General features: G+C 37.4%; 2 protein-coding genes across 8 annotated transcripts in view; one reads left to right on the top strand and one right to left on the bottom strand.

Moving 5' to 3' along the window:
* Positions 1 to 1,472: 1,472 nt before the first annotated feature.
* On the bottom strand, positions 1,473 to 8,845 carry samm50l (sorting and assembly machinery component 50 homolog, like). Of its 2 annotated transcripts, none has more exons than XM_016556921.1 (15): positions 8,649 to 8,845; positions 8,354 to 8,467; positions 7,876 to 7,977; positions 7,432 to 7,519; positions 6,955 to 7,061; positions 6,304 to 6,434; positions 6,074 to 6,161; positions 5,153 to 5,281; positions 4,992 to 5,063; positions 4,744 to 4,830; positions 4,502 to 4,572; positions 3,480 to 3,547; positions 3,196 to 3,342; positions 2,489 to 2,630; positions 1,473 to 2,190 (listed from the first exon to the last, which is right to left on the bottom strand). In XM_016556921.1, the coding sequence occupies exons 2-15, from the start codon at positions 8,462 to 8,464 to the stop codon at positions 2,145 to 2,147; spliced, it is 1,389 nt and encodes a 462-aa protein (XP_016412407.1). In that variant the 5' UTR covers positions 8,465 to 8,467; positions 8,649 to 8,845; the 3' UTR covers positions 1,473 to 2,144. The 2 variants fall into 2 exon arrangements, with proteins under 2 accessions (XP_016412407.1, XP_016412401.1); XM_016556915.1 differs by having other exon boundaries at positions 8,674 to 8,843.
* Positions 8,846 to 8,875: 30 nt separating this feature from the next.
* LOC107743513 (signal peptide, CUB and EGF-like domain-containing protein 1) overlaps positions 8,876 to 23,752 on the top strand; it is a 78,831-nt gene continuing 63,954 nt past the window's right edge. For 4 of the 6 annotated variants that reach the window (XM_016556758.1, XM_016556787.1, XM_016556793.1 and 1 more), the window contains exons 1-4: positions 8,876 to 8,986; positions 10,147 to 10,345; positions 11,991 to 12,113; positions 20,418 to 20,543. In XM_016556758.1, coding sequence (XP_016412244.1) covers positions 10,258 to 10,345; positions 11,991 to 12,113; positions 20,418 to 20,543 — 337 coding nt within the window. In that variant the 5' untranslated portion in view covers positions 8,876 to 8,986; positions 10,147 to 10,257. Of the gene's footprint in view, positions 8,987 to 9,151; positions 9,161 to 10,146; positions 10,346 to 11,990; positions 12,114 to 20,417; positions 20,544 to 23,752 lie in introns of those variants that run through there. The other 2 variants (XM_016556769.1, XM_016556778.1) reach the window with 2 other exon arrangements.

Below are 23,752 nucleotides of genomic sequence, written 5' to 3' on the forward strand. Positions count from 1 at the left end.
ACACTCCAAAGAGAAAGGAACAATTGAAATCGCATCATATGACCCCTTTAATAACAGCATTATTATTAATAACTAATATTAGTAATAGTACACAAATATTTGTTACCCCTTTGACAGATATTTGTTCTTCTTTTAAAGGTGCCATAGAATGCATTGATACAATATTTTAAGTTGTTCTCTGATATCTACATAGAAGTTTTGTTCTCTCGCAGTTATCGTTGGGTAATTATACTGTATGTAAAATGTGGACATCAGTGAGCCGCTATTAATATGCGGGGCATAGAAACTGCTTTCGAATGCAGGATAGCTTTTTACTTTCACTTTCGAGATTTGTGATCGCACGTGCTGTGTAAACTACAGCGGCAGTGCTTACCACACATTTTACAAGATCAGATAATTGTCATGTCCTCGCTTGTTTCTTCACAATACCTGCAGAACTTCTGATGATTTGGCTGTGCAAGTCTAGAACATGGGCGGGTATATGCAAATGTTGGGGGCGTAACTATTAGTGATCCCGACTGTAATGTCACAGTCGGTGTTATGTTCTGATTCGCCTATTTTTCAGTGGTCTTTTGAATGCACAAGATTTACATAAGAAGGAGGAAACAATGGTGTTTGAGGCTCACGGTATGTCATTTCCATGTACAGAACTGTTATTATTCAACTATGCCAAGGTAAATACAGTTTTCCATTCTATGGCACCTTTAAGCATACATTCACTTAATTTTGTTCAGTTTATTTAGAAAACAAGACTTGTCTTCGTTTTGCACCTTAAGTAAATGCATCTTGATTATGGATGTTTAGATATTTATTTATCGGAAAGCAAGACAAAAATACTTGGGAAGATATTCTCTTTTTTGCAATGTATGCAACATTTAATGCCATGAATTTAAAACTTTCTGCCCTTAATTAATTTTTAAGACCTGCAGAATCATGAGAACTTCTAATTTAATAATATTATATATAGAAGTTAAAATGATACTTGAACTCACAAAACTCTTCATCCAAGAACATAGAGTGCTTTACTGCAAGTTATCTGTTAGAACAGGGAGTGTGTGTTTGGTCTTTACCTCAAGGTCAGTTTTTTGGCTCGGGAGGGATCTTGCAAATGGTTTGGACACATTTCACGTTTACTTTTCCATGACAGATATCAAGCTGTTCATGATCTGCTAGTTACCCTTGACAGACAGAAAAACGGCTCTTATGTGTGTGTGCTTTGCCGCTCAAGGGACTAAAAGCACAGTTTTGTAACAAGATGAAAAAGTAGTTCGGTATGAGCTATTGACATTTCTGCTTTTCAATCTCATGTTTTATTCTTCATTCTGTAAGGTCTCCAGCAGATTCTGTAAATTTCTTACGATTAGTGGTGTATTCATGTACACCATTGCCATGTAAAAATTTGTTTGACAATTTAATTTCAGCCATTTAATGCAAATTTTTTTTTAAATGATCACAAAATAAGAACAAATACATCAGGGAACCAAAAGGTTTATTTTTTGTGCACAATAAAGATAACTTTAAAAAGGTCAGACAATAATAAAAAGTGTCCTAATAATAAAGCACTGCTGGTGGATCTCACAAAGGGGACTTATGGCTGGAAGAAACTCGACACACTGCTCATTCAGTGAGGTCAGATTGAATCGATTCATTTATCTAGTTTGGCATTAGAAGAGACAACTGACTGAAACATTAGACAATCAGATTTAAAAGGAGAAAATGTGCTTTGTTCAAGTCAAATGGCTACAGGATAAATGCATCATTAAATAATCAATTCTTCATTCTTATAATTCAGTGTTTCATCCGGACTGCTTAAAACATCGACAAAGCACATATTAGAGTGGACGGTGGTGTGGATTTGAATTAAATCTCTGGTTTAACAGCTTGATCATGAATAATCTCTAAAGCTCTCCTCATTGGAAATAACTGTAATAGCCTAACTATTTTAGCACCTGGATAAGGTTTCATTTTCATTCACTAAATCCTGGACTCTTATTCAAACAGTGAGAGGTATGCAGGAAAACCAAGTATTTTTTGTCTTACAGGTACAAAACTGAAGTGCATCCTCAGAGACTGCATGCAGGAGGGATCCCTCCGTTGAAAATCCACAAATCCCTGCTTTAACAGTAGGACGGCAGTTTAGGAGATCACAGGAAACGGATGCCTGCTCCAAACTGCACACCGTCACATATCCTGTCAAGGAACAAAAAAATCATTTAGGATTTAAATCGCTGGTTACATTGCTTTGCAAAGAGGTGGATATTAAAGGTTGGACAGAAAACCCACAAGTCAATCGAAAGCAGAACCAACACAGTTTTTTGACAAGGCCATCATAGTTTAATTCAAAACATCAGAGAGAGTAAAGGTAGAAAATAAGTGGTTTGGCTACAAAAAACAAAAAACAAAAGTACTAATCTTTATTAACAATTCAAAACTGCCTTTATCTTGGCAGCGATTCAGTGTGAATGTGGTTCAGTGGATGTGTATGTACCTGTCTCCGCTTTGAACACCCATTGGAAAGCAGTAATTGAGTTCAAGCCTAGCAATGTTTCCCAGTCGTAGAATTATTCCTGCGCCGTAAGACCAGCGGATACACTCTGCTAGCTTCTGCAGATGTGCGTATGGTCCCTCTCCTACACAAACATGATGCATAATGTCAAGCTAATACTACTGTAAATGGAAGAACAGGCTCATTTAAACATGCAAAATGCCTTTGATTTATACCACATAATACTCTGCCCACTGTTGTCACTAAACTGAAAGTGCCATACTAAAGTTTCACTTCAACAACAGCTTCACCATGTGGACAAAAGGCTTCAGGGCATATATTCAGTCAAGATCTAGAGACTAGTGTTATTTTTTAGTATCATTGAGATATTATTATAGATTTTTATTAATTTTTATATTTTCCATTTTAATTGTAGTTAAAGTTTTAGTATTTTTTGTCTTTGTTTTTTATATATGTCTACATACTTTTTAGTAATTTATTTTTAGTTATTTAAATTAATTAGCATAAAGTTCAACTAAAAAAATATATAATTTCATTTGATTTCATTTAACGTTTGTTTTATTTCAAGTAAAGAAAATATAAAATTTTTTGGTTTTCATTTTAGTTTTAAATAACAATAACAGTTCTGCTACAGACAATTTCCTCAGATAAAAATAATGAAATAATGTTTTCAATAAATGACTACTGACCGTAGTTGAGGTTGCAAAGGTTTCCAGCATTAAGGAAGAAGTGTGTTCTGAAGAGGTCAGCCAGGCCGCCCTTGTTTGAGTGGAAGGGGAGGGGTGTGTAGAGATGAAGCCCACCAGCCCAATACGCTTCCCCACCCAGATAATCACCTGATCAGGTATAGATATCAAAATCAGAAACAATCATTAAGATTTTATTTTTTTTACAAAATTATAAAGGTACAAAAATTATATGCTGTATATATATATATATATATATATATTTTTTTTTTTAAATACACTTTTACCTTCACTCTGAGGGCCTATACTGTACATGCCGAAACCTCTCAAACTGGTTGGGCCGCCCAGGTAGAACCTGACATAATACCACATGCACAATGTAATTTGAACAACGGTATGAACATGTTCAGGCTGGCTAACATGTCTTTGAGAAGGCGAGGATTGAAGGGATTCAGTGTCTAAATTAGCTAAATTGCTTACATGTCCTTGGTGAATGGCTTTTTAATTGAGCACAGAGTGATTTTATCATTTTTAAATGTTTCTTTAGATCTGTGCTGATAAAAGATGGCTTTTATTCTACCAAAAACCCTTTACCTAATTTGGTGTTCCCAGTCAAAAATGATGTGCCTTTTAAAAATTGCTTGCAAATCTCTTATTATACTACATTATCACCAAATCTTGGATTTAATCTTTTTGTCAACTTGTTTTCTTTCAATTATCACAGGTTTTATATTTATTTTTTTATAATTGTTTGGTCATAGGTCTCATTGATCGGAGCTTATTCACCTCACTTTTTGAGTGAAAAAACAAACAAAAAAAAAACATTATTTGCGGATAATTTTCTAAATGTTCACTCAAAAACTGAGGCACACGAGCTCAGACCAATGAGGCCTACAACCAATCCAAAACGAAATGCAAAACCTGTGCTAAGTGAAAGAAAATAAGTTGAATAAAAGACCTAATCCAATATTTGGTGATAGCATAATGAGAGATTTATGAGCAATTTTTTTTTTTCATTTTTGACCAGGAATACCACAAGTGTAACAAGGTGGGAGGAAAAAACACACAAAAAAAGTATAAAAATTATTACAACTTTTTTGGGAAATTGCTATACCCTGTCTGAGCAAAGTAAGTTTTAGTCCAATGTGATAACTTTAACTAGCTTTTTCTGGGTCAAAATGACTTGAACACAACATGAGACATAATTATAAAAATAATTATATAATTATAAGTCTGTATAATTATAAAACCTTTCAAAAAAAAATAATGGAGCATCCACCTAAAAGCAAGCAAACAAACAAACGCACACCTGTCTGCAATGGAGGTAGGCTGACCCCCAAGAGGATAGATCATCCCTCCCCATAAAGATGCAGATAACACCTATAAGAGAAATTCATTAGACCTACTTAATATTAATGTCCAAATACCACACATATTCTTTAAATACAGACTTTTATAGCAACGGCAGTCTTTCCAAGGCAGTTACAGTTTGACAGACACTGTCAAAACCAGAACAATCTATAACAATATAAATTAATCAAGACTACTCACCGATCCCCAGATAAATGGTTTGTTAAGCTGCAGCTCAACGTCCTCTTTGAGAAAGCTGGCGTCTCCGCCGGTGTATCCTGCCAGCTCCTAAACCAACAGAGCGAACACAACTATTGTTTAACAGTGACGCTAAACCTTCTCCAGACAGTTTAAATCAATGATGGACATTGTGAGGCAAAAGTAATGGTGAGCGACGAAATACAAAACAGCTACTGATATGTTCTGGGCTGATGTTCAAGTCCACACACCTGGTTGATCCGCAGTAAGGCACCTCTTCGGGGCAAGATGGCAGAGTTCCTGGTGTCTATTACCATGGTGTGCTAGTGTGAGACAAGAAATCCGTGAAATCAGCCATTAGTCTAAACCCATGGAGCCAAAACACTTGGGATTAAGGCAGCGGGGAGCTTACAGAAAGGGCGGATTTAAGAGTGTGGCCGCTCTCCTCTCTCACAGCAAAGGAGGCGCTGCGGGCCAGACATCCCAGTTCACGCCACACGCCCTCCCATTTCAGAGTGTGATCCGTCATCCACAGAGGGAACTGCAAGACACATTAAATCTTACATTATTAAAGGAGTAATTCATCCAAAAATTTTAATTTGCTGAAAATGTACTCACCTTCAGGCCAACCAAGATGTAGATGAGTTTGTTTCTTCGGATCATGTTTAGAAAAATGTAGCATTGCATCACTTGTTCACCAATGGATCCACTGCAGTGAATGGGTGCCGTCAGAATGAAAGTCCAAGCAACTGATAAAAACATCACAATAATCTACAAGTAATCCACACCACTCCAGTCCATCAATTAATGTCTTGTGAAGTAAAAAGTGAATCAGGAGAGAAATATGCTCAGATAAAGCACCATTTACAAGTCAAAACAGTGCAAAACAATTCGAAACAAATATGTTGGTGGATTTTAATGCAAAAGAACAACAGAGAATGGACTTTTTCAGTGGTGAAAGTGTTATGGTAGATTATGGACTCGCATTTTGAGTAAAAGCGATGGTTTAAAGTTAAAACACCTTAATGATGGATTTGTTTCTGACAAACACGCATCTTTTCACTTCAGTAGATGTTAATTGATGGACTGGAGTCATGTGGCTTACTTGTGGATTATTGTGATGTTTTTATCAGCTGTTTGGACTCTCATTCTGACGGCACCCATTCACTGCAGGGGATCCTTTGTTGAGCAAGTGGTGTAATGACAAATCATTCCAAATCTGTTATGATGAAGAAACAAACTCATCTACATCCTGGATGGCCTGAGGGCGAGTACATTTTCAGCAACTTTCCTTTTTTTTATTTTTTATACATACTTACATTTGAATACTTACATTAAGCTCTGTAGAAACTCCCCTGTCCGTCTCTTTTAGAGAGCTCCATGGGAACTGTCCAGTGACTTTGTATAGGTTTAGAGTGAAGCTACACAAAGCAAAGACGTCAAGTTGTTAATATCTATTCAACATCACTGTTATGTTTATAGTTAAAGCTGAAGGGTATAATAGCATCTTAACATAGAAAATGATTACACACTTCGGTTTAATGTTTTTCACAGAAATCATACTTGCGTTCATAATATCCCGACTGTGGTTTGAAGAAGGAAAGGCCATATGACGTCTCCTTAGTTCCATAGGAAAACTGAAAGGTGAGCTTCTCTCCTCGGCCAAACATGTTTGGAAGTTTAATGCCCAAGACCTTTAGAGGAACAAACACACAAATGCAGTAACACAATGACACATTATGCAGAAGCTACACATCAAAAATCTAAGATGGTGATAATAAAACAATACTCCATACAGACTGAAAATTACATTATAAATATTATTCATATTTACTATTATTATTCACATTAAATATTATTTAATTCATTTTCTTATTCGTAGTATGAATGGACATCTTATTTGAGATTAACAACATCTTAAACAGATGTTTTAGTATTAATTATATACTATTATATTACTATTTATTCATATTTTAAATGAGCTTTTATTCTTGTATTTCCAGTTTTCATTTTATTTTATTTGAACTTTTAGTAATTATATTATGTGCTTTTGTTATTTATTTTATTATAATTTTTTTTATATTTCTACATGGCATTCATTTATTTTATTTCAGTTTAGTCATTTTTGTGCTGCAACTTAAAATGATTTCAGTTGCAAAGCAACATGGCAGGGGTAGGATGCAAAGCAATATATGTGTGTATTATGGTTCTTACCATACTGCCTTCATTGTTTCCAACCATGGTATTATAACTGCCGGTAAGTCGTTTAAGCTCAGTCACCTCAAATGTAACATCAAGTCCATTTGGCAGCGCCTCTGCTCCTAAAGAAGAGATCAGAAAGACATTGTACAAACAACACCGGAGCTGAATGTTAATGCATAATGGTCTTTCTATTAAGTTAAAAGAAAAATCTTGTAAATATATTTATTATGAAGCCAGGTTAAATTTCTAAACTTGTCTCTACTATATATATATATATATATATATATATGCTAGAGATCTAATACTGACAATAAAAAGGTCGACCTTTAGAACCACTGGTCTACCTTTCTTTATGAGTATGTAAATGAGCTAATGTAGGTTAATACGCTACAGGCAGGGCTAGACAGCTGCTCAGTCCAGAAAAACGGGACACTTTCCATTGAACGGTCTATAACTGAATCAAGCATGAAGATGTTATGGATGTAGTACCTTCTGAAACATCAATCACCACCTCCACTTCTTTGAATATGCCTAGACGGAGCAATCTCTGTCTGGCCTCGTGGGATTTTCTCATCACCTGCGGAAACACTGAGCTTGATACCTCATTTCATAATTAGTGATCGACCAATAGGGGTTTTTGAATGGCTGATATCTATGAACAATATAATGATGATATGTTTCATACAATTTAATGATAAATTATTTTACATTTATTCATTTAGCAGATGCTTTTATCCAAAGCAAAATTATATTCACATTGTATCCAAATTATAAAATGACAAAAAATGTGCACTGTCCATTGAAAACTGTGTCACGAAATTTACGAGGTGTAATAAACCCTTCCGTTAATCAGCCAAACTGGATGACTTTGGTCTATCCCCACTCATAATAACTTAACTAGTCCAAACACTTTGACCTTGACAGCTCACTTACTTCAACCAGGTTCCTGGCAGTGAAGACATCAGAGATTTCATAGCCCAAGTAATCCTCTTTAGTTCTGCCCATCCCTTCAATGTTGACATGCTGTACAACAACCTAGATGAGAACAGTCAGAGATGTCATAGTGTGAGACTGCAGATTTTGGACATGGCACAACAGTAATACCATGTTTTTGGACATGTACCATACTATCATTGGAAGTACCTTGAAAAACTATGCAAATACATGAATTTAAGTACTGGAAAATCCTATGGTATTACCATCAGATACTATTAATATTTTATGGTACTTTTTGTAAGGATGCTACAGTCTGATCTATAAAAAATGGCATGAAAGATATATTCATGTTCACCAATTCATGTACCATGACATTTACATGGTATAACCATAATATGAACATGGCATGGTAGTTTCATTGTATCAGGATAAAACAATTTTTAAAAGAAGTCTGTAGCAGTTTAACACAACTTACATCTTTGTTTTCTAAAACCTCTTGTTTAGTTTCTTGCACCGCCTCCATCACTTCCAAATCATCTGTGTTGACGCCCAGGTCTCGCCCATACATGGGGTAAGAAGAATCCATACTCTACAAAACAAACAGGACCAGTTTTATTATTTTGCAGACATATATAGCCATATCCGGTGGCACGTGCACAAAGACGCATTGGATAGCTTTCTTTAACAATACAATAACACGCAAAGCAAGCAATAAAGCAGCACAGTAATTCTGAACACAAGAGGTCACAGACAAAACAAGCATATTTCACCTCGAATCTTTAAGAAAACATTTACCCGTGCGTGCACAGTCCCCATTGCTAGTGCAATAAAATCCTACACTTATTGAAGCCGCTCAGCTGATCGTGGGAATGTGAAATATCGCACTATTATGAAGCAATGCACCCAACCCCGTTCAAGGAGGACGCCATGACACGCAAATGATTGGCGAACCAGGACGGCGATTGGCTAGGACGATGTGACGTCACACAGAGTGGTGTGCGCCGCTGTACGTGCCTTGGCGTTGCTCGCGTTCTCGCATTTAACTTGTGCTGTTCCCAGCCGGCATACTCGGCGTTTTAGACACAGGATTTACTTGTGAAAAAGACACGTGTGGAAGTTAAGAACTATGTATGGAGAGCGTCTTTTAGACCCTCAGAGACAGTTATGTCACAGCTAGGAGGACTCTGTCAATTTGTCTGTCTGTTTTGTAAACCCGTTATCATAGACAGGTGTTTCAAGATTTGCTGATAATTCGTCAAAGATTTCGTTTTGGTGTACTCGGGTCACGTACAAATGATTATTTCTCACTTTAAAAGGCATATTGGTATTACCAGGTTTTTTTGCGTATGTTTTGTGTTAATTACATTTTTTTTAAGGTATTACCTTGGTATACCAAAGTACATGCTTATCATTAAGTACCGTGGTATATACAAGGCTTCTATAGTCATGGAAAACCTGGAATTTGCGATTTACAGGTCTGGAAAAATAATGTAATTAGTTTAATCTAATCTTTAATCATTAATATAATCTAATTGTTATGTCACAGAAATGTCTAATGAGAAAATATTTGTTTTCGTTTTTTTTACTAACTCTAGAAATTGCTCTTTTCGAATGCTAAATGCAATCTCTATACAATTATAATTTGAATATCGTTATGATGTCCCTCCATTTCTCCGGCAGAGGGCAGTATAACATCTCTAGTGATTGGTATTTTTATTAATTAACATGATTTGGAGTCGCTCCTTTTACAGAAGCAAAGTTGGGAGAATCTTTCTTGAACTAAAAACTATAACTTTTATCATGATTAGGTTAATCCAAACTGAGAAGCACTTTCAGTAGGCCTATTTTTACATGTCAATTTAACATTTAATAGCAAATGATTTCTGGGAAATGCTATATCAGGAACGTTTGTTTTTACTGTTACACCTTGTTGATTCACTCAGTTTGACAGCAAGCTGTCAGTCACAGATGGGCAATTTAAACACAATTTTACTCTTGTCAGGAATTAAACGCACCAAAGCAGAACTGGGAATTATTGCAAAGTATTTTTAGAAATTTAGATTCAATCTAGATTTTATATAATGACATCATGTGTGTGTTGCCTTAGAGTACTAATTTATCTTCCTTTTTTTTTTTTTTTTTATACTTTCTCATTGCTTAATGTTTATTGTACTTTTTCATACTCTCTCTCTCTCTCTCTCTCTCTCTCTATCTGCCCCCCTTCCTTCCACCTCCCATCTCCTCCTCAAATGTGCGCAAACCAATCAGCAGGCGTCTCGAGGCTCGAGCTCTCCTGCTCTTTCTGCCAGCAGCAGCAGAAACGCTTCTTATCAAAGTAACGCACAGCTGGAGAAGTCCATTCACTCACAGCCTTTAACCATGGGTCCTGCCTGCTTCTCCTGGGATGTCTGTTTGTTTTTCCTCCTTATAAACACTTTAGATGTCATGGGAAATGTTGGAGTCGCAGGTAAGTGTTCCTCTGTCTTTTCCTGTATCTTTCACATCATTTATTTGGTGAAACTTTTAACGCCTGAAATAGGCTAAGTCATTGGTTGCATGTTTTTTGCACATGATTTCCATGTAATTGCAATACATTATTAAGCCTGAAATTGCATTCATCTAGAATAATAATTTAGTCATACTTTATTTTAAAAATTTCCCTCTCATTCCTGACATAACTGGAAATATATACAGAATAGGGTATATGCGTACATGAACGCGTCCGTCTTGGTTAGCGCGCAGTTTTTTCGCGTGATATTCCTTAAAGAGAGCTTTTCCCGGGGTCTCTTCGGACTCCCATGGGGTCTATAGGAACATGAGCCACCCTGATGGGGTCGGTTCGGGGGGCTTATCGACCCCTCACTCCTCCACAACCATCAATACGCATTGTGTCTCTCCATAATGAATGCCTGGAAAAGTCAATAATGAGACAAACAATAAAAACAGATTGTCTGTTCTTTTTAACCACGACACTACTGAAGATTGTATGATAATTTATATTTTCATGTGTGTATTTTAGGTCGAACACATGCTTCTGCAAATAAACGGAGAGATGAATAGCCTAACTCATCTCCAAATGTTATGACGATTGCGCATAGTCGACTTTTGGCTATAATAGACATTATTTTATGAGATTAAGTTATGAAATGCACAAACAGAGCTCTGTTTTTTTCTCTATCCATGTGTATTTATGGTTTGGATGTTGGATAAAAGCGCACCGTTGCGCAAAAGGTGCTCAGTTTGCGTAAAGTTTTAAGAAACACTCGATTTAGATCTTACAGATGATGAAAAGCCAGAGAAGAGGTTGAAGGTTGTGTGGCACTGGTGAGGCTACACGTCAATATCCAACCAAACCACCTCATTTACCTCCTCAAAAAGACACTTTCTTCTATATGAGCTTTCCAGTTTTCTGCTCTATTATTAATTCATTCGTTCATTCAGTCAGTCAGTCATTCATTCATTTATTCACTTCTGTATTTGGAGCATGAGTGAGCATAATTTCTGCTTTTTAGGTGAATCAATATATCACTTTATTGGACACTCTATTGGTTTTTCTTGGCTGAAAAGCTAAATGTCTTCTTTCCAGACTGCTCTTGTCCTGTCTGAGTAGATTTGGTCATTTTTGTTATTTTCTGTGCAGTTCAGCTTCACCTGTCTAAACCAGCAGTAATATCCTCATAAGAAAAAACAATCTGCTCTCAGATCAGTGACAGAGAGTAACCTTTACCACACCCCAGAGACACATAAAAACATGGATTTTTGTAAAACACAATGTTTATTTAATTCAGTTTGACTAGTTTGTCTTTGGGTAGATTGATGTGCACTTAGGTGTTTCTGGAAGTCATTCTTGCTCTTCTGTTTGAACGTGTTTGGTTTGTAAAAGATATGAATGAACAAAGATTTAAAAGATTATCTAATTTAAATAGAAAGGTTGTAATGTTTTTAGAAACTGACGTTTGGCTCATATCTTTCTAGCTGCCTGAAAATGTTGTTATCTATTAAACCAAAAAAGTGGCACTTTCTGTGACGCTATCGTAACACTATAATCTTTTCAGATCTGGGATGTGTAACACGCATTTAGCTAAATCTTATCCCATGTGATTACTCCACAGATGCTGATGAGTGCTCCGAATCCACAGACGACTGTCACATCGACGCTCTCTGCCAGAACACTCCAAAGTCCTTCAAGTGCATCTGCAAGACTGGTTACAAGGGAGATGGCAAGCACTGCGAAGGTGAGGAAGACAGATCTCTCTCCCTCTGTTTCGCTAATTCCGTCCCTGTCTGCCTGTCTTTCGCTGTCTCTCAGACACACTCTCGGTCAGGTCATCCAGCTGTTCTCTAGCTCCTGCTGTGGGTCTTAATTAGTGAGGAGGAAGTGCAGTGTGAGGGTGAGAGGTGCTGGAAGGGCAAAACCTGCTCCAGTCTTTACACCTCCCTCTCCCGTTCTGCTTGAGAGCACAGCACAGCTGGAGCCAACACACACACACACACTCACTGAAACACTCATAGACAAATGAACATAACGTCACTTCTGTATGCACTCACATAGATCTATTAAGCAGGTAATGGACATGCATACTCAGATAAATGTTGGAAGAAAGTTCTGAAAAGATCTCAACCTGTGCTCATATTTGCCAAGATGCCAATCTCAGAGATCTCAGTTACATTTAATTTATGTATGACCATTGTCCAGATTCTAAAACACCTTAATTGCATAACTATATTGACTATAAATTAGAAAAGAAAAATCACAAATAAGATCTCCTTAAAGTAATTGTTCACGCAAACATAAAAATTTGCTGAGAATGTCTCACAAAAATGATATACATACTTTTTTTTTTCAAGTATAGATTGGCATTATGTTACAAAAATGTACATTATATTACAAAAAATATTTTTCTTTAAAAATTATAGATTGGCTCATATCAAAAAAAAAAGTTGATATACAATATATGTTTTCTCTAAATTCATATTTTTTTCATTAAATTATAGATCGGCATGGTATTACAACATATATATATATATATATATATATATATACAGTGGGTACGGAAACAAAAATATTAAATAAGATCAAAGGAATTCATAGATGGTATGTTAAAAAAAAGTTAATGTACAGTATGCATTTGTGTCTTTTTCATTGCAAATTAAATATTGGCATTATATTAAAAATTATATAAATATGCATTTTTCCAAAGCAATATTTGTTTTCATTTCAAAATATATTATCAGCATAACAATTTAAATGAAAAGTAATTCTATTTAAACATTATTTTAAAATTATTATTATTATTATTATTGTTGTTATTTTCTATATTTTCAACTCTATTATACAATATATTATACAATATAAATAATTATATTTTATACTTTATTCCATAATTTAGTACTCATAATTTCACAGTTTTGTTTCCTGGCCGAGCAGGTACATGGATAGCAATGATTGATAATTGCAAGAAAAATTGCATCAGTGATGTAATTTTGCCGTTTCAAGAATATTTCATTACCCAAATCAGAATTTGTTTTATAGACCCAGGTTAAGTGAACCCAGGAACAATTTCTATTCAAAGACGTGTTCTTGAATTCATCCAGTTGTCCAACCGTGCACACACTTCTCTGACTTACAGCTGGTGCGATTGAGGGTACGAGCTACAGCGGCGTAAATGAGTTTGTGAGTATCAGAGAGGTGGACTGAACATGATGGACACTTTTACAGACAAACAGTTTGGTTACTCTCTCTCCGCTGTTTCCTGTTATTGTACTTTGTGTTCTTCATCTGTGGATTGTTCGTTTTGCGTCTCTCTCCCTGTTTCACCCACATGTGTGGAGCTTGTGTTTCAGGAAAAGCATGAAATGTGCTCTCTACCTATTATGACACCTGACACCCAATCTCAATTGCATTAATGAATTAGGTGGATGTGAAATGGCATTGCACCAGACTGCTCCTCAGTTAGCGTTTGATACTCCTGTCTGAGGCCAGACAGCGTGGGCTAGAACAACATCTTTTTATTTCTCTAAGGAAACACGGGGAATGTTCTGGACTTTACAGAAGCCTTTTCCTCCCACCTTTAAACCGCAGTCTACGGTTGCAGGCTGTCAGTTACGTTGAATCCAACCAGGCTGCTTTGCTCTTAGCATGTTAACTATGTATGCGTCTCCTCTATTTTTTGGCTCTTATACTGTCTGAGCGGACATTCCATCCACAGTGTAATGTGGTGTATTGTGGGAAGTGGGGGGGGGGGCTGTTTTGTCTGAAGAAAAAGCCTATTAACACCCCCCATACCCACCCTTTAATTAAAGCCCTGTATTTTTGGCTTTGAAGAAAATTAAGAAAACACTTGCTAACACTCTAATGCAGTCATTTTGTCTTTCTACACATCAGTGCATTTGTAGCCAGTTGCATGCTGGTGAAGTCTGTTGAGCATGAAGAGATTCATAACCCATCTCTTTAATATCTTAAGTTTCTCGTTTACGACAAAGAGGCTAAATGGAGACTTTTAGCAGAAGTCTCCTGTTTTTTTTGTTTTTTTTTAGATGTTTCTCCTGAGAAAAGATTGATGTGTTGCAGAAAATCTCTCAACCTGTGCTCATATTTACCAAGATGCCAATCCAGAGTAAATTTGTATTGCTCAGAGGTTGCTCTTTTAAATCTCAGGCAATCTCCACTACGTTTCATTTATGTATGACTCTATGTATCAGATGTTTCTCCTTAAAAACCTACAGACTATTCATTAGAAAATGAAAAATCACAAATAAGACCTCATTAAAGGAATAGTTCCCTCAAAAATGAAATTTGGCTGAAAATATCACCCTCACCCTCAGGCCATCCAAGATATGGATGAGTTTGTTTCTTTGACAGTTTGAAGTTAAAAACGGTTTAAAGATGGAAGTGTTTCTTAGAAACACACACATTTTTGCTGCACAAGATGTTAATTGATGGACTGGAGACATGTGGATTACTTGTGGATTATTGTGATGTTTTTATCAGCTGTTTGGACTCTCATTCTGACGGCACCCATTTACTGCAGAGCATCCATTGGTGAGCAAGTGATGTAATGCTAAATTTCTCCAAATCTGTTCTGATGAAGAAACACATCCATCTACATCTTGGATGACCTGAAGGTGTGTAAATTTTTTAGTTTCTATATAACTATAAAACTATATAGTTTATAGTTATTTTATAGAATTTTAGCTTCTATACACCAATGAGATTCAATGGAGATTAGATGGAGTCTCCTGATTGCCAATAAGATCAATCTATAACATGGTTTTTAGTAATTCCAAATAAATATTCCTTTCGATGGTAAGAGGTTTTTGAGGTGTTTTGAGGTTCATCTGCTTGTAATTGTGAGTTTGTAACTGTAACTTCTCTGTATTATCATGAATGATGCCATGACTGTCAGCGATGAAAGATTTGGATTCTGATTGTTCCAGAAACAAAGCCGATGAAACAGGAACAGAAGAATGTGTATTTGCTTGTTTCTGTCAGCGTAAAGTCAAGTGATATATAAGCTGTGATTTGTAAACCTGCTTTACTTTATGTAGCTGATGTTTTTTTGAGGGCTGGTGGACATCATTAAAACTCACACTTTAAAATGCATCTGATGGTATTTCCTACATTAGATGCCATAATGCAATTAAAATGCTCTTACAGCAGAAGTGTGTCTTTTTCCAGTGTTAAAATACTTTTTGCTATCCAGCTTAATATTCAGAGACAACCATAAGTAAGCCATTTGTAGGTTGATTCCCCTGAAAAATGTAAACACTGTAGCTCTGAGGTGCGATCAAAACATTGCTCTGTTTGTTTGAGCATCCCGACCAGCATGACACAGCAACATTGGCTCAACCAATGGCATGAGTTGGGGGCGAGACTATCAAAAACTACACGCATTACATGCTTTGAAGTCAAAAGGGAGATATATATAACATGCAATGAGGTAGTTGTGACAGCGCTTCCTTCCATACCCTTTTGGGTTTTGTTGATTGTGCAAATTGATTAATTGATGAGATTCATCAGTGGGTGGAGCTCACAAGGGAATCCACACAGATCACAAATCCCCCATGATGCCAGGGGTTATTTGCAGGGATGGAGTGATAAAACAATGCCTTAACATGACTCAGCATTAGGTCAGTGAGTTTACCTGGGAGAGCATTGTCTTGTCTGCCTCGTTCTTTTTCTCTGGAGATATATATAACATGCAATGAGGTAGTTGTGACATAGCGCTTCCTTCCGTACCCTTTTGGGTTTTGTTGATTGTGCAAATTGATTAATTGATGAGATTCATCAGTGGGTGGAGCTCACAAGGGAATCCACACAGATCACAAATCCCCCATGATGCCAGGGTTTATTTGCAGGGATGGAGTGATAAAACAATGCCTTAACATGACTCAGCATTAGGTCAGTGAGTTTACCTGGGAGAGCATTGTCTTGTCTGCCTCGTTCTTTTTCTCTTTCTTTCCATTCCTTTTTTATCTCTGTCTGTGAAAGAGGTCAGGTAATTGTCGCCGCTGAAGAAGCACCCTAGTCTCTGAGTCGGAGTGTGTGTGTAGTTGTGTTTCTGGATGTGTGTTTGTATGTTTCAATGAGAAAATGATAGAAAAGGGGATGGGGGGTGGTGAGGAGGAGACAGATAAATGGAATGAGAGATGGAGGTGTCTGCCCATTACTAGGCCATTGTCTGCCTGGTGTCTGCGGACTCGTCACAGAGCTCCCGATGCTCTGATTGGCTGTCTGAGTGTGTCATCCCTGACCCTCCCCTCACAGGACACTTCAGTCTCTTTGCTGCTTTATGTGCCACCATACACACACACACACACTAAAAAGCTTAAAATCGTCATGTAGTTGACATGAAATTCCAAGCAGTGGTATGTAGAGCGACATGCTATAATTCATCTAAAACTTTTTTTACCCAGCATTTTAAATTCTTTTGTAAGTATTATTATACTCTACTATTTGGACAGTAACATTTTTAAAGAAATTCATACTTTTATTCAGCAAGGATTCATTAAACTATCAGTAAAGACATTTATTATGTTACAAAAGATTTCTATTTAAAAAATACTTTATATTCATAAAATAATCCTGAAAGAAATTTATATCATAGTTGCCATAAAAATATTAAGCAGCACAACTGTTTTCAACATTGATAATAATAAGAGATGTTTCTTGAGCAGCAAATCAGCATATTAGAATGATTTCTGGTGAATCAAGGATCATGTGAGACTGAAGACTGGAGTAATGATGCTGAAAATTCAGCTTTGCATCACAGGATTTTAAATGTAAAAATATATTAAAATAGAAAACAATTGGAATAATTTCACAATATTACTGTTTTTACTATATTTTTGAGCAAGACTTCTTTCAAAAACATTAAATATATTAACAAACACAAGCTTTTGATCAGTAGTGTACGTGCACTTTTTATGGTATTGAATTAATTGAGAGACTACATGCAGCAATTGTACTTTAAGAAAATACTTTGCATCGTAGGACCATTGAAAATGAAGTAGTGATTAAAAATGATCAGTTACAGGACCTGAGAGAAACACTTCCTCTTATACAGTACATATGTAGAGTTAAACCTTAAATGAGTAGAGTTAAAGGGGTCATGTGATGTTGCTAAAAAGAACATTCTTTTGTGTATTTGGTGTAATGAAATGTGTTTATGCGGTTTAAGGTTCAAAAAACACATTCTTTTCCACATACTGTACATTAATGTTTCGCCTCTATGCCCCGCCTTTCTGAAACGCGTAGATTTTTACAAAGCTCATCGGTCTGAAAAGCGAGGTGTGCTCTGATTGGCCAGCTATCCAGTGCGTTGTGATTGGCCGAATACCTCAAGCGTGTGACGGAAATGTTATGCCCCTTACCATACTGTGATGCCGTGTCCCGGCCGGAGCGACGAGACAAAAACATGAAAACCCATTATAAACGAGGCATTCGTTGCATCCAGTGGGGACATAATTACGGATTATAATGACTTATACTGTCTTTTTACGCGTTGCGTTGCATCGCGCGGCGTAAACATAAAACCATGTCTGCATTTGTGATCGGAGAAATGACAAACAACAAGCCCTACTCTACACTGCCCAAAAAAACTCGCTTTAAATATATAAAAACTCTTTAAATATAAAAAACCTACTTACAGTCTTTGAGTCAGAACAGCCGACATTGTAGTCTACTCTCCCAGGATCAGGAAACAGTCCTCCATAAAATGCACTGCACACATCTGAATATTTGGGTTAAACTGTTCTGGAACAGTGTTGTAAATACAACTTAACAACTGATTTCTAGTCGTGTCCTCTTTTGGAAGGCCAAACAAAGTAGTTTCGCTTTCACAAAAAAACACACAGCGCCTTCACGACATGGCGGCGGCAACAACAATACTACAGCCAGAATAAAAGTTACGCCTTCTTTCTTTGCGTGAACATTTGGGCGGCGTTATGCAAATCTTCCCACATAGTGACGTAGACATGTGGGGGCGTGTTAGAACGAGCCGTTTTAGGTAGGCGTGGTTGACTCAACTTTTATAAAGGATATCTCTTTGGATTTGAGACTTTAGTCTTTGCAACTTTACAGATCTTCTTTATGCACCAAGAGCTTGTAACACTTCAAAGAGAAAGGAAAAATTGAAATCGCATCATATGACCCCTTTAAATCTAAATGTTGACAAAAGTAGATATATGGATTGACTTAATGAGTGATTTCTGAATTAAGACCAGCATTTTTTTTTTTTTATAATAACGTGCATATTAATTATGAAACTATGAAATGTGGTTCCAAAATCTAAGGTGGCACATGCTTCAGTTTATATAAGTTGTACGCTTCTTTACCACTTTCTGCTTGCTCAACTGTACTAAACACCAGGGGTGGGAAACTTTACAGAGAAACAGATTAGCAAGGCGTCATCATTTGTCTCTGTCCTAGTCAGTCAAAAAGGTGTTTTTTGCAGGGCCCCACTCTTTCTTTGCTCTCTGCATGGCACGTTTTTCAGCAGTTTGGATTTGGACGTGTTATGTTGGACCATAGGGGTGTTGAGGTGTTGCCTCCTGCGGGCTCCACCCCTGCTGAGGTGCTAAATCTGCTTGATGGGATGTTGAGTGTAAACACTTCTCCTTCGATTAGAGATCTGCGCGTGTCGACAGCGGAAACTGCAGCAAGCATCAGCCGCTCGCTGTCGGCACATATCAACAACAGCTCCGAGGCAGGAAGTATGTCAGCTGGAAGCTAACTGGCTGTTCGCCTCTTTAACAACCCCGTCACCCTCACACCTTCGCTGGCACCTTGTTAGCCTTGCAAACGGCCGCAACACACACACACACAGACACCTAAAAACATTATCACCTCGAATCACACTTGTTTTCTTACTGTTCTTGGATGTTTTGCCTTTATAATGCAACTGATGGGTGCAGCGAGTCTCAATCACTTAACTGTGTGGATTATTTCATAATAATGTTTGTATGAGACTCACTGTGTTATTTTAAAGTGGCCTTTATATATGGTGATATCTAAACTTTAACCTTTGAATTTGTCATTTTTCCATCTCATTTACCTTTAGGGGTCTCCCTCCATCCATCTAATTTTTCCCTTCCTTCCTGTAGATGTAGTACTCTTCGGGAGCATGTTCACTAGATAAAACGGTAGTGTAACATGAACTTTTTGTTTGCTCTGGAGTGTTTATGGATGTTTTTGTGATGAGTTTGCTCTGTGTTTGTCTACTGTGATGGCCCTTTTCTTCACAATAAGCCAAAACCGACTCTCTTTGATTGACAAAAGAAGCAAACAACCAATAAAATACTAGTGAAGTATTTATGCCTCCATAATTTTGGTGTATATCTGCAAGTGTGTATGATTTGTGTTTGTGGCATGAGTATGTGCACTAGTGTGTTTTACTGTACACTCAATATTTTACTGTGTGGATAGATTTTCGGTTTTGAGTAGATGTTTTTGCAAAGAAAAGAAAAACAAAACATTCTTAAACGCAGTTCTCACTGTCCCCATAGCCGTAGTTGCGCAATGTGGGTTGTGAGTGTTTTTTTGTGGGAAATAACGTGGATATTTTTAGTTTGTGCCATATGTCTCCAAGAGCACAAGCCAGGTTTATTAAATCACACACTCTGAGGTAGCGCAAAACACAAAGCAGACACCCGTGATCATCGTCTGGCAGAAAACAGACACTTGCTGTCTATCTGATTTCAATGTTCTCAAGTGTATGTGAGTGAAAGAGAGAGAAACATTGTGTTTATTTTATTGTCCCCATTTACGTGTGTCTGCTGTACAAACTCAGCAGCAATGAAAGCTTGTTTCATAAGCCAGCTCTTCTTAAACCTCCTTATTTAACCTCTGCTTTTTATCAAAGGTAAGATTTGACTTTGAAGCAGTCTTTGCTAAGGGTTACCTATGCATAACCTATGAAACTTCAGTGTGCACCAAAAAACTATTTCATATTGCTGGGTTTTAAATTTGTATTTGGGTATATTTGTCTGATCTGTACTGACTCAATAGGTTCATTTTGTGTGTGTGCTGTCTTTTTCAGATATGGACGAGTGTGAAAATGACTACAATGGCGGATGTGTTCATGACTGCATCAACATCCCTGGGAACTACAGGTGCACATGCTATGACGGATTCATGCTGGCAGATGACGGGCACAACTGTCTTGGTAAGATGCTAGAAAGAAATATACACACTCAGTTGCCTCTCCTGATGGACTTACAGATGAGCTTTCTTTGCCCGGCTAACAATCTCTGTAATGACCCCCTTCGCAAACGTAAACAAATCTGCCTCAGTGATCTCCGTGCAGTGCCTCGGAGAAGGCCAGCCGAGCCACATCTAGCGCCAGTATTCCTTCCCCGTTGTGACAGGAGCATGCCTACAGGAACCTCGCAATTATTTTCATCTCTTAAAAATATCACCCAAATGTCACCAGTGGCGCAATCGCGTCCAATTCCCAGAAATCGGCAGTCAGGTCCCATGTTTATGTTAGCAGTTAAAAATGGAAGTAGGGGAAGAAAAGGCTGAGAGAAAATGAATAACTTGACTAAATCTCGTATTTATTGAAATAGTTCAAAGATGAAATTCCATAACCCGGAGAGTTAGGGCCGGGTCTCATGGTTTTGCTGGATTGCTGTGGGGATTCAAGAATTCGTTAAAAAGTTGTTTTTTTTGTGTTTTTTGTTTTTTGTAGCGAGTCTGTCTGCGTTACCCCTCTAAGTGAGTGCAGATGTGACTTTGGTTGAATGTGACTTATCAACCTGAAGTGTGGTGGCTTTATGGTGTCATGGTGACTTCGTATTACAGTCCAAACATCAATGTCGCAAGAGATAAAGAGAGAGAGGACCGCACTGATGTGCCTCTGAGCAGCTGGATGAAGAACTTGAGCCGCTCTCATCTCCTCTCTGCTCTCATAATCCAAAGCAAATATGTGTGGCGAGCTGAGTTTCAGGATGCTGAGGTCATCATTTGTCATTAGACGCTGTAATGATGATGGATCCCAGAGCAGGACACCAGGGTTCAGACCTTCAGAGACCTTTAGCACCTCCTCTGCCTTGCTACATCAACTTGCATGATTCCTTTAGATGGTTTTCCCTAATTTGTGTCTCTTTCAAAACAACTGTGGTGGTACAATGGTGACATCAGATAATAGTAATACCATGGTAATTAGATATCACAAAGCACTTAAAGATGAAGTGTGTCATTTGTGAGAATTTGTAAGCATTGCACTAGTTGGAAATTCCGAAAGATTTTTGTATGATCTGACTGGTACAAAAACGTATGATTTAAAACGTCACCATGAAGATCCACCCCTAGTTGGCGGTTTTGTATGAATTTCTGAAATCTGACTGGTACGAAAATGTTAGATTTGTACTGTAGGTAAACCATGACCCCACCCCTAGCTGGAGATTTCATAATGATTTGTGCGATCCAACTGGTATAAAAACGTATGATTTGTAGATAAAACATCACCGAGGTGGTCCACCCCTAACCCTACCCCTAGTCGGAGATTTCGTATGAGTTTGTACAATCTGGCTGGTACGAAAACGTACGATTTGTAAGTAAAACATCACAGTGAAGATCCCCCAATCCAACCCCTAATTGGCAATATCATATGAATCTGTACGATCTGACTGGTATGAAAATGTACAATTTGTAGGTAAAACGTCACCATGAATGTCCACCCCAATCCCACCCCAGTTGGTGATTTATTTTGTATGAATTTGTACAGTCTGACTAGTATGAAAATGTATGATTTGTAGCTAGAATGTCAGTGAAATGTCAAATGAAGGTCCACCTGAAAACCTACCCCTTTAGGGGGATGAGAGTAGATATCATATGTAACATTTGAATGAGATTTTACGAATTTATAATATGCAACCAGTTTACTAAAATAATTGAGACTGTTGGTCATTTCTTCACCACTAGAAGAACCAAACAACTAAGAAAAAAAATGTTTGCACTCCCTCCGTCCTCCATTGTTAGACCAAATAAACAGTCCTGCCCCTAAATCACGCAGTTGGTTGAGACAATGTTGCGAACATTTGCACTTGCAGTAGCGCTAATAAAGTCTGTCTTTGTCGGGCAGTCCAATGCATTCATGTTATTCTGATCAAAATCACTTGTTGTAGCTATATGATTTCATAGGTAGAAACTTACCACTATTGAACTATTGGCCGTAAAAAAAGCAAGTTGTTCTTAAGTTATTTCTTTGAATACTATGGTACAACCATGGAACCGTGACCATAAAATCAAGGTGTTACCATAATACAGTGCCTAAAAACTGTGATAATACTGAATGGTAATCTCTATACTTCTTTCCTTCACAATCAGCCCTTCATTCTTCACTTTCACTAACTTTACTTTTCATCCTCCTCCTTAAAATCTCTCTCTCTTTCTCCCGTCCTGTCTTTGCACTCTCCCTCTCTCTGTATTTTCTTGGTTATCTTGGCTGTGGGTCTCTTTGGAGTAACTCCAGGCTGTTTCCCTAGAGGCGATAGACTTGCCTTCTATTTGACATCTTTATTGTGGAATGTCTCAAATACAAGTCTAAATGATGGCTCTGGGAACTAAGACAAAGGCCGTAGAGGGCCATCAGCAGTGCTGAGGGGGCTCTCCTGTTCGAACCTCCCTCCCTCTGCTGCTCTTATTATGTCTTTCCCTCTGCTTCTGCTTCCAGTTATGTGTGTATGACTCGCTACATTTCTCTTCATTTCTTTCTGTCTTTTCGGTCTCGTCCTCTCTACTGGATTTAATCTGGTTCTGTCTGTCTTTGTCTCAGCCCTCTCCTCCACCTCTATCTAGAAATAGATTGACACAGAAAAAGTCAACCATTTAGAGATTTTTCTCTCCCTGTCCTATTCTTTGTCTTGCATGCTGTCTATTTTTTGAGTCACTTTAATTATCATCTGAGAGGTTCAATAAAGCATTTGTGGCATAAAGTTTATTACCACATAAAATTATTCCAATAAGTCTCTGTTTTAATAAAATGGCTAAAATTGTCTTTCGGTAGAGCTTAATTCATATTGAACACAAACATTCAATAATACACTTCCTTGATCAAAGAGATGTTGTCATATGGTGCTTCGTCATGTTTCCTGTTACTCTCTCCTGTCTGCTTAATGCTGATTCTTCTCATTCACACATCATCTGTGTGTGTGTTTGTTTGCTCTTTCGAAACTTAATTCATTTTCATTGGCGCTTTGATGTCATATGACGTGTTCTCATAGCACCCCTCATGACTTCTCATTGGCATCTGTGCGTATTATGGCAAGTTCAGATGGAAGTGAAACCACTAGAACTATTGACTTTCTCGAAAGGTTAAATGAATCATGTTTTCTGATGACCTTTTCCTGTAATCTCTTTTTTGTGCTTTTG

Source organism: Sinocyclocheilus rhinocerous, unplaced genomic scaffold (genome assembly GCF_001515625.1).
Source record: "Sinocyclocheilus rhinocerous isolate Xijiao unplaced genomic scaffold, SAMN03320098_v1.1 scaffold551, whole genome shotgun sequence".
Lineage (NCBI taxonomy): Eukaryota > Metazoa > Chordata > Actinopteri > Cypriniformes > Cyprinidae > Sinocyclocheilus > Sinocyclocheilus rhinocerous.